At 37.9% G+C, this 17,812-nt stretch overlaps 2 protein-coding genes and 1 pseudogene across 3 annotated transcripts; all 3 read left to right on the top strand.

Moving 5' to 3' along the window:
• The first annotated feature begins 1,693 nt into the window (after positions 1 to 1,693).
• Positions 1,694 to 3,756, top strand: LOC147940876 (protein NUCLEAR FUSION DEFECTIVE 4-like). The gene has a single exon (XM_087456785.1). It carries the CDS (start codon positions 1,922 to 1,924, stop codon positions 3,638 to 3,640), a length of 1,719 nt encoding a protein of 572 aa, XP_087312911.1. The 5' UTR covers positions 1,694 to 1,921; the 3' UTR covers positions 3,641 to 3,756.
• A 3,349-nt stretch (positions 3,757 to 7,105) lies between these two features.
• LOC147940875 (uncharacterized) lies at positions 7,106 to 12,208 on the top strand (annotated as a pseudogene).
• An 833-nt stretch (positions 12,209 to 13,041) lies between these two features.
• On the top strand, positions 13,042 to 16,202 carry LOC104700724 (uncharacterized). 2 transcript variants are annotated; one of them, XM_010416286.2, is made up of 12 exons: positions 13,042 to 13,396; positions 13,675 to 13,855; positions 13,956 to 14,018; positions 14,116 to 14,221; positions 14,304 to 14,408; positions 14,499 to 14,575; positions 14,683 to 14,803; positions 14,901 to 14,973; positions 15,109 to 15,300; positions 15,376 to 15,496; positions 15,583 to 15,804; positions 15,919 to 16,202. In XM_010416286.2, the coding sequence occupies exons 1-12, from the start codon at positions 13,323 to 13,325 to the stop codon at positions 15,964 to 15,966; spliced, it is 1,383 nt and encodes a 460-aa protein (XP_010414588.2). In that variant the 5' UTR covers positions 13,042 to 13,322; the 3' UTR covers positions 15,967 to 16,202. The 2 variants fall into 2 exon arrangements, with proteins under 2 accessions (XP_010414588.2, XP_010414587.2); XM_010416285.2 differs by having other exon boundaries at positions 13,073 to 13,396; positions 14,901 to 15,006.
• The last annotated feature ends 1,610 nt before the right edge of the window (positions 16,203 to 17,812 follow it).

The raw sequence follows: 17,812 nt of genomic DNA, 5'->3' as shown, positions 1-17,812 counted from the left end.
CGAGTGCCACCTTGCTTAGTGAGCTTCATGTCCACTCTCAGTCCATTGGCCCACCTTCCTCAGTGGGCCGCACGTCTGCTCCTGGCCCACCCATATCTGCCGGCCGGTTTATTACGTCCTGGAGGCTTTAAATACTTGTTTACCGACCCTATAAATCACCATATGATATTTCTCTGTGTTTTGTCCTTACTCGCACAGTTCCGACAATCACTTCCCGAAAGGTCACTCATCCTGAAACTACTCCAGCTAAAGCACGCTTAACTTTGGAGTTTTCTCAGGACCATTGATCGAAAAGATAAGTGCACTTAAGTGACATAGATGGCAAAATGAATTCTTTTAAACATATCCGCAAACCATGGTGTCACAGTTCCGAACTCCTATGGATCTATGAAAAACAATTTATGTTTTTCCAATCTATCTATCTATATTTGTTGTAAGCTTGTGTTTGATTACATATTTTATCTAACCATTAGTTTGATGAGTTTCTACTCCTTACCTCCCTTTGGGATTGAATGAATGGTAACAATTATGTTTGCAAAAAAAAGGATCTATGACCAACAAATCAAAGAAATTAGAAGAAAATTAATTTGACCTAAATAAAGAAATAATAGAAAATATGATAAGCACGATAATATATGAATCCCAAATAATTCAAAGGTGAAAAGATAAATTAAATAAAACAATCTAAAAATACTACATTAAAAAATTTTAAATATAGTAATAGAAAAAGAAGACGCATATATTAATGTTTTTTTGGGTCAATATATTAATCTTACCTATTTCAAACTATAAAAGGAGAAAGTAGGAGAAAATTTTGGTTTAAAAAAATAAGACAAAGCTATCTTTCCAATAAAAAATTTTACCAAAAGAACGAAGTTGAAAGCAATATTTTTGAATAAATTCTTTCGTTAGATGAAAAATAAGAGACTATCTATGTTTATATAAAAGTGAGTATTTACAAAATTTAGTATTAATAATTAACTGTATATTTTCCTTAATCCTATTTCTAATCCTTTGTAGAATTAATAACTGAAAATTAAAAATAAGTAAATAATGACATAATGTTATAGTTTTCAATTTTATGAAATATATATATATATATAATCTCCTTATAACTATTTAAAAAAATTGTTATTTTTTGATAATTATCCTTTTACATTATTAATATTGTTTAAAACAAAATATTTTATTTTTTTATTGTAATCTCAAATCTCTCCTATTAAATATTAACTTTTACACATGTAAAAATCTCAAATTAATATATATTTGACACATGTCAAAATCTTGTTAATGACTAACTTTCAAAACACAACTTTATATAATAAGATAAGATTTAATGTATCATTTAATATTATTATTATTCATTTTATCTGATCCTTTTTGTGTTTCAAAATTCTTATTTAAATTCATATGTGATAAAGAAAAAGTTAAATATAAATAAGACTGAATTAAATAGGTTAAATATCATTCATACTTATTGTACTATTAGGTGGATACTCTAATTTTTTTGTACTATTAGGTGGATACTTGATTTAGATAAATTCAACTTTTAATGTTAATCTCTTTATCTTTCGGACAGTGATTAATTTCTAACACAGAGACAAAATTAGAAAAGACAGATAGAATGGTCAATCTTTTTTTATCTTTTCTGAGCCCAGATAAAATGGTCAATCTCCGTCAAACTTTCCGACAATTAGCTCTCTCTTCGATACTTAAGATATACTACAAATTCCCCTATTCCTCTGATCTACTTTATAGCCCTGAGACTCTCTTTCTGTATCTTTACTCATTCATCTCTCTCTCTCTCCTTAGTTTATTCTCTTATTCTGGATCAGCCCAATAGTTTTCTCCTTTTCTCAATCTTATAAGATTCAGTTTCACAGAGATCTTGATAATATAGCCTCACACTCTGGTTTCCAAGATGGGAAACGACGAGACCGTACGATTCTTGATCCACCTATTCAATGGAAGATGGTTCATGGTGTTTGCTTCTTTCCTCATCATGGCTTGCGCTGGAGCTACCTATCTCTTTGGGACTTACTCCAAAGATATTAAATCAACACTTGGTTACGACCAGACAACGTTAAACCTATTAGGTTTCTTTAAAGATCTTGGAGCAAACGTGGGAGTCTTATCCGGACTCATTGCTGAGGTCACACCGACTTGGTTCGTTCTTACCATTGGTTCGGCGATGAACTTTGTAGGTTACTTCATGATCTGGCTTACCGTCACGGGTAAAGTCGCGAAGCCGAAGGTTTGGCAAATGTGTCTTTACATTTGTATTGGAGCCAACTCGCAGAACTTTGCAAACACAGGAGCTTTGGTTACTTGTGTTAAGAATTTCCCTGAGAGCAGAGGAGTTATGCTTGGTTTGCTTAAAGGTTACGTTGGGCTAAGTGGCGCAATCATGACTCAGCTTTATTTTGCGATATATGGAAACGATTCCAAGTCTTTGATTCTGTTGATAGCATGGTTGCCTGCTGCGGTTTCTCTCGTGTTTGTGTATTTGATAAGAGAGAAGAAGGTTGTGAGGCAGAGGAATGAGCTCAGTGTGTTTTACCAATTCCTTTATATTTCTATATTCTTGGCTTTGTTCCTTATGGCAATGAACATTGCTGAGAAGCAAGTTCATTTCTCCAAAGCAGCTTATGCGGCGAGCGCTACGATCTGCTGTGTTTTGCTCTTTGTGCCTCTTACGGTTTCGGTTAAACAAGAGATTGAAGTTTGGAACATGAAGAAGTTGCCTATCGAAGAACCGAGTGAGGTCAAGGTAGAAAAACACAAGAAAGAAGTTGATCTTGATCAGGACAAAACCGCCAAGGTGGATCTAGAAGAGAAGGAGACAAAATCTTGTTTCTTGACGGTGTTTTCTCCACCGCCAAGAGGGGAAGATTACACAATACTACAAGCATTATTGAGCACCGACATGATAATCCTATTTGTCGCGACATTCTGTGGTTTAGGATCGAGCTTGACAGCCGTAGACAACCTCGGGCAGATAGGGGAATCCCTCGGCTACCCGAACCACACGGTTAGCTCTTTTGTGTCTCTTGTCAGCATATGGAACTACTTCGGTCGAGTTTTCTCAGGTTTTGTCTCGGAATACTTGCTTGCAAAGTATAAATTACCACGACCGCTCATGATGACATTAGTCCTCTTATTGAGTTGTGCTGGCCACCTTCTCATTGCGTTCCCCGTACCGGGCTCAGTATATATCGCGTCGATTCTAATGGGATTCTCTTTCGGCGCACAACTTCCTTTGCTCTTTGCCATCATCTCAGAACTTTTCGGGCTCAAGTACTACTCTACATTGTTCAATTGTGGACAGCTTGCTAGTCCCCTCGGTTCATACATCCTCAACGTTCATGTCACGGGAATGCTTTACGATAGAGAGGCCTTGAAGCAACTAGCAGCCCAAGGGCTAACCCGGAAAGATGTAAAGGACTTGACTTGCTTAGGAAGTCAATGTTATAAGTTGCCGTTTGTGATTTTGGCTGCAGTAACGTTCTTTGGAGCGCTTGTGTCTTTGGTTCTAGCAATGAGGACGAGAGAGTTTTACAAAGGTGATATATACAAGAAGTTTAGGGAGAGTTCTGAATCCGAGTCTGCAATTGTTGTCTCGGATTCGAGAAAAACTTGATTGGATTGGATTGGATCAAGATGTTGAAATTTGTTGGTAAATAATTATCAAACAAATTGGATTTGTAACTTGACGACATATAGATGAATAAACTAATAGAAAATACACGTTTCTTAGTCTCTTTTTTCAACTTTGGTTTATTTCTCTTTAGTTTAGGACAAGTAGTTGAAACGCTTTTATTGTCGGTCAATCTAAAATACTAAAAAAACGTAACAGTAATCATGTGATGTGATAATCTCATAAGTCATAACATTCCAAAACAAAACGTTCACGAGTTGTAATGTTACATCGGATAAGATCTGTCATATAGCAGCACTCGTGTCTGTCTCACTCTCACCAACTATGGATAATGCACACCGAATAATTGTTGATTTACCTATTTGTCCCTTTGAGCATGAGCTCTTAGTGTAAATATTATGGACGTTGCTCAAGGGATAAAGAGTCAAAAAAGTTACGACACATTCGTCACACTTTAGAAAACTGTCCAATTATGACTTCGGTTGAGGTTCAAATGCATCTTTGTCAACCGTTTTCAGTTTTATTTTCACATTAGAAAAAAAAAAAACAAAAGAGTCACTTGCAAAAGAAACTTTTGATTCTTTTTTTTTTCTAGCTCATTTGTAACATTATCGCATATGGACTGATACAAAATCTAAATTTGGGGTGATTCAAATGCGTGTCTATATTTTCTTCTCTTTTCATCTAGGGTATCATTATCTGTTGAAGTTCCATCACTATCCATGTGGATAATAGAGTGTTGTACCTAATCCACCTATGTTCGCTTCACCAAGAAAATTTAGTCTACATCATTGCCATGCTTAGTGGCATACTCACAGAGCTACACCCAATCATGGCGTGGACATCCACAACCTTTGAAGTCTGAATTAACGAATATTGCTACCACGTAGGGCCGGGGTAGAGACCCATATGCAGTCAGGTAAAGCAATTTAAAGATCAAGTGAAAATGTATATAAAATGTACCAACTATTTTATGAATTTGTAACGCATTCTCTCTCAATTGGGTGTCAGCGTAAGGCAACTGATCATGAGGACTTTTGAAACATCTCGGCCAGAAAATAAACCCATGCCAAACAATTTTTTTAAGAAATGAGAAACCATCAGGATGTAAAACATCTTTTAAGACTAGCCGCAAAAAAAAGAAAAAGTAAAACTGAGGGTTGATGGGTTGTACATGTTAGCATACATATATAGGTGGAGAAAAACATCGGTTGATTCAGTTCTAAAAATATTAGTCAAGTAGAAAAATAAAAGTAAAATATTCTGCTCAAATCCTCCCAGATTTGGTATAAGGGGAGGAAACTTTTTCACCCAAAGCTAGTTATTGGGAGATGGTGAACCGGAGATCTACCGAGATTGACGGTCGAGATGATTAACCCGAAAATGGAAGTCATGAAGATATTATTCTAGAAGATATTAGATAAATGTTAATATTGATTTAAAAAGTTTAGCATTATCGTATAAATAATATTTAGTTTACATTTATCCTAATCTTAATTTAGGAAACTCATCTCTATATAAGAGAATGTATTTCGTACAATTACAATTATGAGAGTCTAATATAATTCTTCTTTTAACACATTATGTGTCTTTACTCTCATCAAATCCTTCATGGTATCAGAGCGGTCAATCCTGTGGATCTCTATTCCTATGGTTATGGTTTTGTTTGCTTCCGCTTCTATGATGTTCTATCTCTAAAAAAAAAATCTCTAATTTCTTTGATCTTTCGTGGCTTGCTTGTTATGCAAGTTTCTGATTTTTATTTAAAAGAAAAAAAAAAGAAAAAAAAATTCTGGAATTTGTATCTTGACACACACGTGAGTGTATTATTTTTTTTTTTTTTTTTTTTATGCTTGGCCATGATTTGGGTTGTAGTGACAATCAATCCAAGATGTACGATGGTGTTGGTCTCTTGGTCAAAAAAAAAAAAAAAAAAAAAAAAAAAAAAGAGGAGGAAGATGAGAAGAAGGACGTGACTCATGTTGTATTGGTTAGTGATTTGGTCACGTTTGATTCTTATTGACTAGCAAGTTTGCTAGGGCGGTGATGAAACTTAGATGTGCGGTGTGTTGAAAGATCGATCATAAACCAATGGTGATCGTTGGTATCTAAAGACAAAGAAGAAGCCAGTTGGCTTGTTTTATAGATTCGGCCAGAGATTATGTTTTTGGCTAGCACAAGTGTTCCGTGATGATGATGTTTAAGCCGATAACGGCCATCACGTCTCCATGGTGTTGAAGATTGATGGTGATGATGTTTTACCAAGTTTATCCTAATTATGGTTTATTGCTTAATCGAGCATAACCTTAGGAATTGACTCTATGGCTGAGTATAAATGCCACGAAGATGACTCTACGACCGAGTATAAACGCTGTTGATGACCCTACGACCGGGTATAAACGTCGATGACCTAACGGCTGGGTATTGTAGCCGCATTGAACCCTACGACCGGGTATAAATGTCGATGATGACCCAACAGCCGGGTATAAAGCCGTTATTTTGAAGACTTGTCCAATCTCACCCGTGTTACCACGTATGAGCTTGCCGGAGGGTATTGGGAGATGGTGAACCGGAGATCTACCGAGATTGACGGTCGAGATGATAAACCCGAAAATGGAAGTCATGAAGATATTATTTTAGAAGATATTAGATAAATGTTAATATTGATTTAAGAAGTTTAGCATTATCGTATAAATAATATTTAGTTTACATTTATCCTAATCTTAATTTAGGAAACTCATCTCTATATAAAAGAATGTATTTTGTACAATTACAATTATGAGAGTCTAATATAATTCTTCTTTTAACACATTATGTGTCTTTATTCTCATCAAATCCTTCACTAGTGGAGTAAAAAAAAGTTTTGCATTTGTAAACAAATCCAAATCACTAGTAAATCACTGGTCAATCATACATCGCTGAATTCGTTACTAATCCAGTCCGACGCTTAGACTATTAAAAAGCGACAAATACTTTTAAAATGCATTAAGGCTACAAAGGAGACGTGAGGATGGTCCATTCATTCCCACAAGCTAACATGGTAAACAACAAACATTTTTAATCGAATCGACCAATACAATCGGTCAAAAAATCTCATGGTTGAAACATTAAAATCATTCATAGTGTCGCATCCAGAAAAAATATTTTAACCGGATGCAAACGTATGTTTGTGACAAACTATGTTTCACAAACGTATGTTAAAAGTTCAAATGGTATTTAAATTTAGGCGATTTTCAATCAGCGATCTAGATCCTTTAATTTATGTTGGAACTTGGAGACACCAATAAGTAATATTAAACCGCACAATAACTTTAAAGTTCCAAGTTACCAAACCACACAACTTTTTGTAAAAAAATTTACAATAGAATAATTAGGTATCATCGAACTTTGCTGACGTGGCAAGACGAAAAAAAGGGCAACTCTAGGTTTTTTGCGTTTCTCGCACGTATGCTGCAGCCAGCGACTTCTCGGGCCATTACCGGGGAGGCTTCGCCGTCGGTGATGGATCCTGGTTCTCCACGGGTGGATTTGGCTAGTCAGACTTTGAAGACGACAGAGGAGGATGGCTCTGTTAATCAGGGTCCGCGTGAGGACCGCCCTGTCACCAAATGCTCGTATGTGAACGTCGTTCGTAAGCATGTCTACACAAAACAATCCTTCGTTCCAGTGGAAGTGGATGGTCAGATGAAGGTTGTAGTCCCGAAAGAGGTCTTCGATGGAGCAAAGCCACTTTGGGAGGATTTTCTGATTGGTAAGTTTTTAAACGCAAAGGCTCCTCATGTGGGGAAGATACATATGATAGTCAATAAGATTTGGCGACTTGGAGATAAATCCTCGTTGATCGATGTCTATGCGGTAAATGATAACACGGTGAAGTTTCGAGTACGAAGTGATGGCGTGCGGAGGCAGGTCCTTAATAGGGGTATGTGGAACCTGATGGACATCCCAATGGTGGTGTCTAAATGGTCTCCCTATGCAGAAGAAACTCAACCTGCAATGAAGGCTGTCCAGCTCTGGGTACACTTAATGAATGTCCCTCATACGATGTTTACAGATAAAGGTCTTAATTTCTTGTTCAGTGTTGTGGGTAAACCGATCAGACTGCACCCGCAAACAGAAGCTTGTATGTCTTTTGATGAAGCACAAATGCTAGTTGAAGCAGATCTAACTAAGGAGTTACCACGGGAATTTGTCTTCACTGGTGAGGAAGAGGGTGAACTTGACGCTGTGGTAAGGTATACTTATCCCTGGCTACCACCTTGTTGCGAGGGCTGTAGTAAATGGGGTCACACACGAGACTCTTGTCTTACATTAGTTGACACTGTTACTCAAGCACCATCGGATACGCCCTTAGTGACCAACTCTCTGCCTAATGCAGCTCCAGCAGCTGTGACCTCTGAGCTTGTCGAAGTAGAGACTAAGGGTGCTAACGATAAAGAGGTTTCTCAATCGGAAGTGCCTCCAGTGGATGACACAGGGGAGGATCAGGGGTGGACTACCCCAAAGTCAGGGCGTAGCTAGAGTAAACTTAAAGGCCCACCTACGGACGGCAAATCTCTCTTATCGAATACCTTATGTGTCCTCAGTAGACAAGAAGATGGTGTCGATCCTGATGGAAGTGGGGTGGCGGGTGTTCCTGCGGAGGAGGCCCAAGCACCACCGTCTGACATACCAGCTCCTCAAACAGCGGACAATTCTGTTACATCACAACTTAGGCCGTCAGAGGTAACTACGACCTCGTCTCAACTACCTACTGAAGTTTCTCTGCGAACTATCTTTACAACGTGATTCCAAAAAAGCACTTTCTACCACTTCAACTCAATCTGCTAGGACTCAACCTAGGGATCAGAGGAGAAGACATCCCCCCAAACATAATTGATGTCGAGCTTCTTCTGGAATGTTCGCGGCTTAAACAAATCATCTAAACATTCCGCTGTAAAGAAGTGGGTAGCTGAGCAGGATTTTCAGTTTGGTTGTGTAGTAGAGACACGGGTGCGAGAGAGGAAGGCCAACTGGCTTCGTCCTAAATTGTTTAAAGGTTGGTCGTTATTAACGAACTATGAATGCAATAGGCGAGGTCGTCTTTGGGTGGTGTGGAGACCGGATGTCCGTCTCACTCCTTTCTTCAAAAGTGACCAACTTATTACATGTTCAGTCAAATTGGAGAATGAAGAGGAGGAATATTTTTGTTCGTTTGTCTATAGTTTGAATACTGCAGAAGAGAGACGCCGCTTATGGGATGATTTGCGAGCTCACAAGGACTCACCAATCATCAGTAACAAGGCATGGTTAATGTATGGGGACTTTAACAAGATTCTAGACTTGGAAGAGCACTCTCGTACGACTGCTCATCCTACTGCTCACTCTAGTATGCGTGAGTTCCAGCAACTGGTAAATTATTGCACCCTTGTGGATATGCCTTCCCATGGGCCTCTATTTACTTGGTGTAATAATAGGGAGCATGATTTAATATCAAAGAAGCTGGACCGCGTTCTAGCAAATGATGTATGGTATCAGAAATTCCCCCAGTCTTACTCTGTTTTTGAAGCAGACGGCTGTTCTGATCATCTGAGATGTCAGATAAACCTCAATACTGCTGCAGTGGGAGCAGTACGAGGTAAAAAACCTTTTAAATTCGTCAATGTTGTAGCGGATATGGAAGAATTTCGACCTCTGGTGGAAGACTACTGGGCAACCACCGAGTCTTTGCATATGTCCACCTCCACGCTGTTCCGCTTCACAAAGAAGTTAAAAGCTCTTAAGCTGCAGCTCCGCACGTTGACCAAGACCAGATTGGGTGATCTTGTTAAGAAGGCAAAGGAGTCTTATGATGACCTATGTCAAAAACAGGAAGTGAATCGTTTAAACCCTTCTCCTGCTAGTATGGCTGCCGAGAAAGAGGCGTTCGAACGATGGGAACGGATTGCAGGTCTGGAGGAGAAGTTCTTAAAACAACGTTCTAAGCTTCATTGGTTGCAGATTGGAGATAAGAACAACAAGGCGTTTCATCGTGCTATATTGGCAAGGCGTGCACATAACACTATTCGGGAAATTCATAAGCCTGATGGTAGTGTTCTCACTAAGGGGGAGGACATCAAGGCAGAGGCCGAACGTTTTTTTCGCGAGTACTTGCAACTTATTCCCAATGACTTTGAGGGGGCCACTGTTGAGGACCTGCAAGCTCTTCTTATTTTCCGCTGTTTTGAGGATGACCGGAGTAAGCTTATAAGACAGGTAACATCGGAGGAGATCCAAAGAGTTCTGTTTTCTATGCCTAACGATAAGTCCCCAGGCCCTGACGGCTATACTTGTGAGTTCTATAAACGCACATGGGATATAATTGGCTCAGAGTTTGTCTTGGCGGTTCAGTCTTTTTTCGAAAAAGGTTTTTTACCAAAAGGAGTCAACTCAACCATCCTCTCCCTCATCCCAAAGAGGTTAGATGCCACAGAAATGAAAGATTATCGACCGATATCCTGCTGTAATGTTCTCTACAAAGTCATCTCCAAGCTTATCGCTAACCGGCTAAAACCAATTCTCCCCAAGTTTATCGCAGGGAATCAATCCGCTTTTGTCAAAGACCGCCTCCTGATAGAAAATATTTTGCTTGCCACAGAGCTTGTGAAGGACTACCACAAAGATACCATCTCTGGACGTTGCGCCATTAAGATAGACATCTCTAAGGCTTTTGATTCAGTCCAATGGCCTTTCCTGGCTAACATTCTGGAGGCTTTGGCGTTTCCACCTAAATTTATCCACTGGATTATGCTCTGAGTCACTACTGCTTCTTTTTCAGTCCAAGTGAATGGAGAATTGGCTGGTTTTTTCAATAGTGCAAGAGGATTACGCCAAGGGTACTCTCTATCTCCTTACTTATTTGTAATGAGCATGGATGTACTCTCAAAACTGCTTGATAAAGCGGCTGGTTTAGCAGCATATTGGCTATCATCCCCGCTGCCGGGAGCTTGGTTTGACCCATTTGAGTTTTGCAGACGATCTTATGGTCTTATCTGATGGGAAGATGTGATCAATTTCTGGTATTGTCAAGGTTTTAGATGTCTTTGCAAAGTGGTCAGGTCTGTGTATAAGCATGGAGAAGTCCACGGCTTTCCTCGCTGGTGTCTCAGCTGCTACACACCAGACCGTTAAGGATACGTATCATTTTGACATTGGAGGGTTACCAGTCAGATACTTGGGCTTGCCTCTCCTTACTAAGTGCCTCACTGCAACGGATTACCAACCTTTGCTTATATAGATCAAGAAGCGTATAGGGTCCTGTACTAATAGCTTCCTCTCGTATGCAGGTCGTCTCAATCTGATAAGTTCTGTCTTATGGAGTGTTTGTGCCTTCTGGATCTCTGCTTTTTGCCTCCCCCATGCGTGTATACGAGAAATCGACAAGCTCTGCTCTGCCTTTCTCTGGTCTGGCCCTGAGTTGAATCCTCATAAAGCGAAAGTTTCTTGGGAAGAAGTTTGCAAACCAAAAAGGGAGGGTGGTTTAGGCTTGCGCTCCTTAAAAGAAACTAATGATGTTTGCTGTCTCAAGTTGATTTTGCGTTTGATTTCAAAAGCTGATTCACTTTGGATTAAATGGACTGAGAGGAACCTGCTCAGGCGTGAGTGTTTTTGGTCAGTAAAAGAACCATCCACCCTCGGTTCTTGGATGTGGAGGAAGCTTCTCAAGTTCTGACCCACAGCCAAGCTTTTATGTAAAACTACAATAAAGAATGGGTGCACTGCATCTTTCTGGTTCGACGCCTGGTCTGACATGGGGTGCATGGTGGATATTACGGGGAACAGAGGTTCTATTGATATGGGAATCCCCATAACATGTCTGTGGTAGAGGCTTGGGGAACACGGCGCCGGCGCCAGCATTGAGCAGTTCTTCTCAATGACATTGAAGAGGCTCTTCATGGTTCATGGCTCCATCGTACTGCAGAGGCGGATGTGGTGCTATGGAAGGGAAACAATGATGCCTACAGACCAAAGTTTTCCACGCGGGACACATGGAATAATATCTGCCACGCTGCTGCAACTGTATCTTGGCACAACACCGTATGGTTAATGCACTCTACACCCAAACTCTCGTTTTGTGTTTGGCTTGCAGTGCACGATAGACTGTCTACAGGCGATCGGATGCTCAAATGGAACTCGAGTGTGTCTGGGACATGTTACCTCTGTCACAATGCGCTGGAATCCAGGAACCATCTCTTCTTCACATGTAGCTTTGGCTCAGAGATTTGGGGAGCTACTGCAAAAAACATTCTCAAGGATAAATATACAACGGATTGGCACTCTCTCCTCCTATCAGTCAGCGGACAATGGCATGATCAACTTCAGAGCTTCCTGGTCCGTTATCTCTTTCAAACAGTCATCTATATCATTTGGCAGGAACTCAACTCCAGGCGGCATGGACAGTCACCTAATCCAGCAGCCCGTATAATCACAAAAGTGGATAGACAAATGCGAGACCGGCTATTATCTCTTCTACTCTTAGGGAATAGAAGATATGACAAAGGCTTGCAAGCATGGTTCTCCTCTCGTTCTTGATTCTCATTTAGTTTTTTTAAACCATACTATTTTCAACTATAAATTGCACAAATTGTAAAAACGTTATTTTTATTTTGAATATAATTTAACATTAGTTTCAAAAATAAAATATTAATGAAAGAGTATATATCATGCGTGTTGAAACCGAGGTATCACCATATTGCGTGCCAAAGTTTCCAATTTGTAACGCTAGAACACTGTTGGTAATGGGCATCCAGCAATGTGACCACAATTGGAGTAGTTTGGCTAAATTTCTACTTGGTCTGTAGGATAGAGCCTGCGATGAGCAAATTAAATAGGTACACTTTGTTGTATGAGAACATTAGTGGATGGTTAGATGGTGTGTGAGAACTTGCCATGACCACGACTGGGTAAAATAACCGGATCGAAAAACCGAACCGAAACCAACCAAAAAAACTGAACTCAATTCAGAACCGATAAAATATCCAGTCGAATTCTCAACTTTTATATTCGAAGAACCAAACTCAAACTCGAACCGAGAACCAAATGAATATTTAAAGTATACTCATCATATAAAATTTTAAGTACCAAAAATTATAATTATAAATTCGAAAATATCAAATATTTTAACACTAAAATAATCAAAATATCAGGAAATTTTGGTTATCACTGTTACAATTTAACCAAATTTTATTCAAACAAATTTAAATATTTTTAACTTTTATTCAAACAAATCTAACTATTTTTAATTTTACCAATATTTTGGATACTCAAATCCAAACCGCAACTAACCATAATCGAATCAAACCCAAACTAAAATTCCAAATTATCCCAATAAATCCTAAATTTTTCTATCCAAAAAACCCAGAATTAAACGAACCTACTCACTCAGAGAACCAAACCGAATGACAATATTTTTACTGGTAAAGTAAAAAAAAAAAAAAAAAAAAAAAGAGAGACAGAGAAACAGAGAGGTAGGGACTAGGGAGAGAGGGTTAAGTAATGTGCTGCCTCTTTTAAACAGTCCCCCTACTTCGCGCTTCCCAACGCTGCAACTTCTTTTAAGGGTTTCATCTGAACGAAGGAGGTCGAGTAATCCCCCCCTACCCACCCTAAAACTCACAGAGACAGAGAGAAACAGAGAGTGTTAACGATGGATTTGGATGGACCACTTGATTTCGAGGACGAAGATCCTCTGGTTAACCCACCAGCGATAACTGAGAAAAGGTCAATCCTTTTTTTTTTTTTTAATCTTTAGCAACAATTCGAATTCCCTAATTCCTCTTTCTTCAACCCATCCTCTGTTTTCGCTTCAACTGTTGTCATTGTAGTGAAATTTTAAGTCTTTGTAGATTAGGGTTTTCTCGAATTTTTTGGATCCAATTTTATCTGCTACTGTAGAAAAAAAAAAAAAAACTTGGTCTTTGTTTAAGGGTTGATGTAAAGTTTGTTCCTTTAGAAATTGTCACAAAGCTTATAACTTTTTTATATGTTCACAAAAACAGGAAGAAGGCTATTGGTTTGGATGATCTTCTATCTGATTTTTACAAAGAGAAGAGTAAGCTTATTGACAAGCAAAACAAGAAGAAACGCAAAGTCTCTAAGGTTTACGATTCTGATGATGATGATGATGAACAAGGCAAAGTAGCTAAGCTTTCTCAATGTGTTGATGAGGTTCATAATCAGGTATACAGTCAAAAACATCCTCTTTTAAAGTTTTTGACATTTACATTTTTTCATGTGCAATTATTTGGTCGTAATTGTATGGTTATTACATGTTATTTAGATGAATGAGATAGGTGGTGAAGAAGATTATCAAGAATGGGGGTTATCTATGTTTGGAGATCAGGTTAGTCTGATTTGTTGATCATGTTTATACTTTGTTTTCAGAGTAAGTGTAAGTGATGGTTTGTTTAAGATTTGTACTTGTTGATGTTACTATACAGAAACCTCCAATACCTTCACCGCATGTTGATCTCGATAGCTGCTACTTGTTGAAAGAGTTTATGAATAATCAGTTGAATCTGATGGTGGGTCTTAACGTAGATGAAGGTTAGTTTTCTTATGAACTTATCGTCTTTTAGTTGATTATGTTTTACTTGAGAAGATGATATGTTTTCACTGTATAATCTAGGAACGACGTTTCTCGAAGGATTGCTGGTTAATGGCTTGCTCACAAGACTGATCTTGACGTGTGCACGAGTGGAAAAACTCATATGCAAATGGACGCTTAATATATGTGTGTGTCTAGTATCTCTTTCTTATTAAAGTTTCTTTGTTTTATGGACTTTTTGCTTACCTTGTGGTTTTGATGTCTCGGACTTATCAGTGTTGTATTCGTCAAAAGAAGATCTAAGATCATCTGCTTGTGACTTTTGGTGTTCCATATTGTTATCACAGAACGAGGTACGTTTGTGTATTTTCTTTCTTTCCTGCGCTTGCTTCCGTAGCTTATTACATTATGTTTTGACTGAAGCTAACTCTTTCGATTTTAAACAATGTGGTTTAATCAGGTTAATGGAGCAGCTCCTGTTGAAATTAACTGGCTTCCTAACTACCAGGAACTTAAAGAAGCTCTTGAAACATATGGGTTCAGAATTAATTCTTCACAAGATGTTGAACTAACAGAAGCAGGTGTGTTTCATGTTGATCCTTGTTCTTTTATTGGTGGTTGTATTTTCTTTAGGCTTTAAAATACTAATACTGTAGTGTATTTACTTTTGGCTTCAAGATTCTGAGTCTCAAGGTCCTCCTCAGAATATTAGAGCTTGGCTCAAACTTGTCACAGCCTGTTGTCTAATTAGGTTTGTGGATCCTTCATTTTCATTGCCGATTCGGTAATTCTTTTGTTGCATTTTCAGTATTTAACTGTGGCAGGACTTAGTTATTTCATACATTTTGATTACTCCTGCTTTTTCCTGGTGCTTCATTGGTTTCAGGTGTAAAAATCCCATTTTTTCCACTTCACAAGTTGAACAGATAGCCGAAATCCTTGTACTACTGCTCTTAGATCGCGGTCTTCTAGGTCTTTCACTTCTCTTACAAGAGTGCTTAATATCTGTTGTTGGATCCTTCAAAGATGAAGAATGGGTTTCAAGCTGCAAGAAAATAGCAATCACTCTTGCTTCCAGGTTCGACCTCTCTCCTATTTTCTCGTAGCATCCTTGGCTTACACAGTTTGCTTATCTGGTTTGGTGCATATGCAGAGTTCCTCAAGACATGAATTGTTTGAGGATAGTGGAATCCGTATCAGGTGTTGATGCTCGAAGCAAGTATCTGAGAAGTTCCATCGCAAATCAAATACTTGTTGTCTTACTTGACCATAAGGTAACCATGAACTAAATATCAACAAGTTAAGACTGTAGCAAATGAAGGGTTTTATATACATTTTCTGGCCTTGATTATGTTAACAGGACAGCGACGAAAATTTGTTGAGCTCGCTGATGTCTATCAACGTGAAAGAGAAAGGTTGCAACCTTTTCAAAACTTACATTTTCGTGGTTTTGGCGGAGAACTGGCTCTTCTCCAGTAAATTGGTAGAAGAAAAGCCGGTACTGAGGGACATGTGGGCTGTTTTTCTAAGAAACTGTTCTTGTCAGATCAACAGCACCGATCTTAGGCCTTATGCATCAAAAGTGAGTAGAAAGCCAGATCAAATCAAAACTTTTTCATTCTCTTTCTCACTTGGTTCATGTTTTTGATTACCTGGTTCATCTGAGAAAGATTTTGGTTTCGTTTGTCACTAATAGGTTCGTACCAAAGCCGCCTATCTTCTTCAAGGATGCAGCAGCAACTGAAGGGGGTACATCTGACACTTTAGCAGTAGTTTTCTGAGTAAACTTCGCTAATCGTAGCTTTTGGTATAATTGTAGTCTTTACCACTAAAAACTAAAATGTAGAACCCTTAATCTACCCTCCTTTGCATATCTTTGTGTCGTTGATGGATACTAAGCAAATCTATAATGCTTTGAGTGGTACTAAAATTCTTATATCGTTTTGGGTTTTGTAGTAATGATAGCTATCGTTCTTGAAAGAGCTAGTCGTCAATGAAATTAATGCCTGATGAAAAAGTTTTACTGTGTTTTTTGTTCTGATGTATTGTAAGTTTACTAAATGGATAAGTTAAGTTCTTGCCTCTTTAAATCTTATGGTAAAACTAATAGATGAAATGATTGTAGTCAGGTGTCCTTTTCCACTATAGAAAATATGCAGGTTTTATAAGAACAAAAATCAAAGAATAATAATAACTCTCTTATTATTAACTTTAGAAAATCTCTCAAAACTAAAGTTCTCTCACAATTGCTCTCTCGAAACTCTCTCAAAACCCAAGTCAAACTCTCAAGCTCTCCATGTTTATGTCATAACTCCATACACATATTTTATATGAGAACACCATAACAACAATCCTATTCCAAATAGGAAACACCAATGTCTAGATAACTCCTAGACAAGACTTAGTTTATCTTTTCTCTAATCGTAACTCGATTAGGACTAGGATATCTTTCTTCCTCAAGCTCTTCTCAAGCTTAAACCAACATCCACATCGCTTATGAAATCTCTAAAAATGCAACAAAATATTGTATATAATAAAATTGAAATTAATTTAGATCTGTGAATAGAAACAAAAGGGTAGATGTTAGGTTATCGGTTCTCTCCTTTTGCTGACCAACTTTTCTCTACCTATGTTCACATCATCACACACACACATACATTATAATTCAAAGTTCAAACCTGAGGATACTTGAGTTATATGATACGAGTGTATAATAATTACACGTACGTGTGAATTCACATGCGGCAAATGAAAATGCGTGAGTGTGGACAGGTGTGATCGACTCAGCTTTTAGAGAATATATGTTTCGGAATGTGGCAATAATAAATGCATCGACGTGAAAGCTATTTTAAATTTACCTATTTAAAAAAATATTTTTCTTAGGGTCCCATTGCCTTTGGCACGTATTATGTAGGAAGAGGTGAGGTTGCCATAAATTATGTAGGACAAATATTTTAGAAAATTAATTTACTAGAAAGGACCCAAAATATAGAATTTTAAAAACACGAATGGGCCAATTTAATCTTGTCGTGTATACAAGATGAATGTAATGCTTTTAGCTTGTTTTCGAACAAATCATACTATCATAGTATATTTGAATTTGAAAACTTAGTAAACATTATTTCAATAGTGAAAAATGATGTTTGTTCAGTGAGATATTGCTTTCATGATCTTTTTAAGATATCAGAAAGACAGAAACTATAGTATGATATTATCAGTTATTTTTACTAACCCCCATGAATATTGAAGTGGTTTCGAGTTATAGGCTTTCCGCTTTCGGCAAAAAAAAAAACTGTGTATAACCAGTTAACCACAATTAATGTTGTCCAAAGAGATGTTTTAGTAGCCGCAAATATTATCTTACATGAACAGTGTCGTGATGATTTTTTAGATGATGATACTTTCTCTCTTTGCAAGTTTGCAACGTAAAATTCTCTGTTCCTCTCAAATCGAGGCCGAAGAAGTCCAGTGGAATAAAGGAGGATATTGTCCAACATAATCATAATTACCGTTAACGCGTTATTTTGTTTGTTTGTTTGTTTAATTTGTATCTGTTATATAAAAAATACCAAAAAGGACGAAAAAAAGTC

The sequence above is a fragment of the Camelina sativa genome, chromosome 7, assembly GCF_030686135.1.
Source record: "Camelina sativa cultivar CO46 ecotype springtype chromosome 7, ASM3068613v1".
NCBI classification, from domain to species: Eukaryota; Viridiplantae; Streptophyta; class Magnoliopsida; order Brassicales; family Brassicaceae; genus Camelina; species Camelina sativa.
The sequence above is the reverse complement of the archived record's forward strand: the minus strand, read 5'-3'. Positions and strand labels throughout refer to the sequence as shown.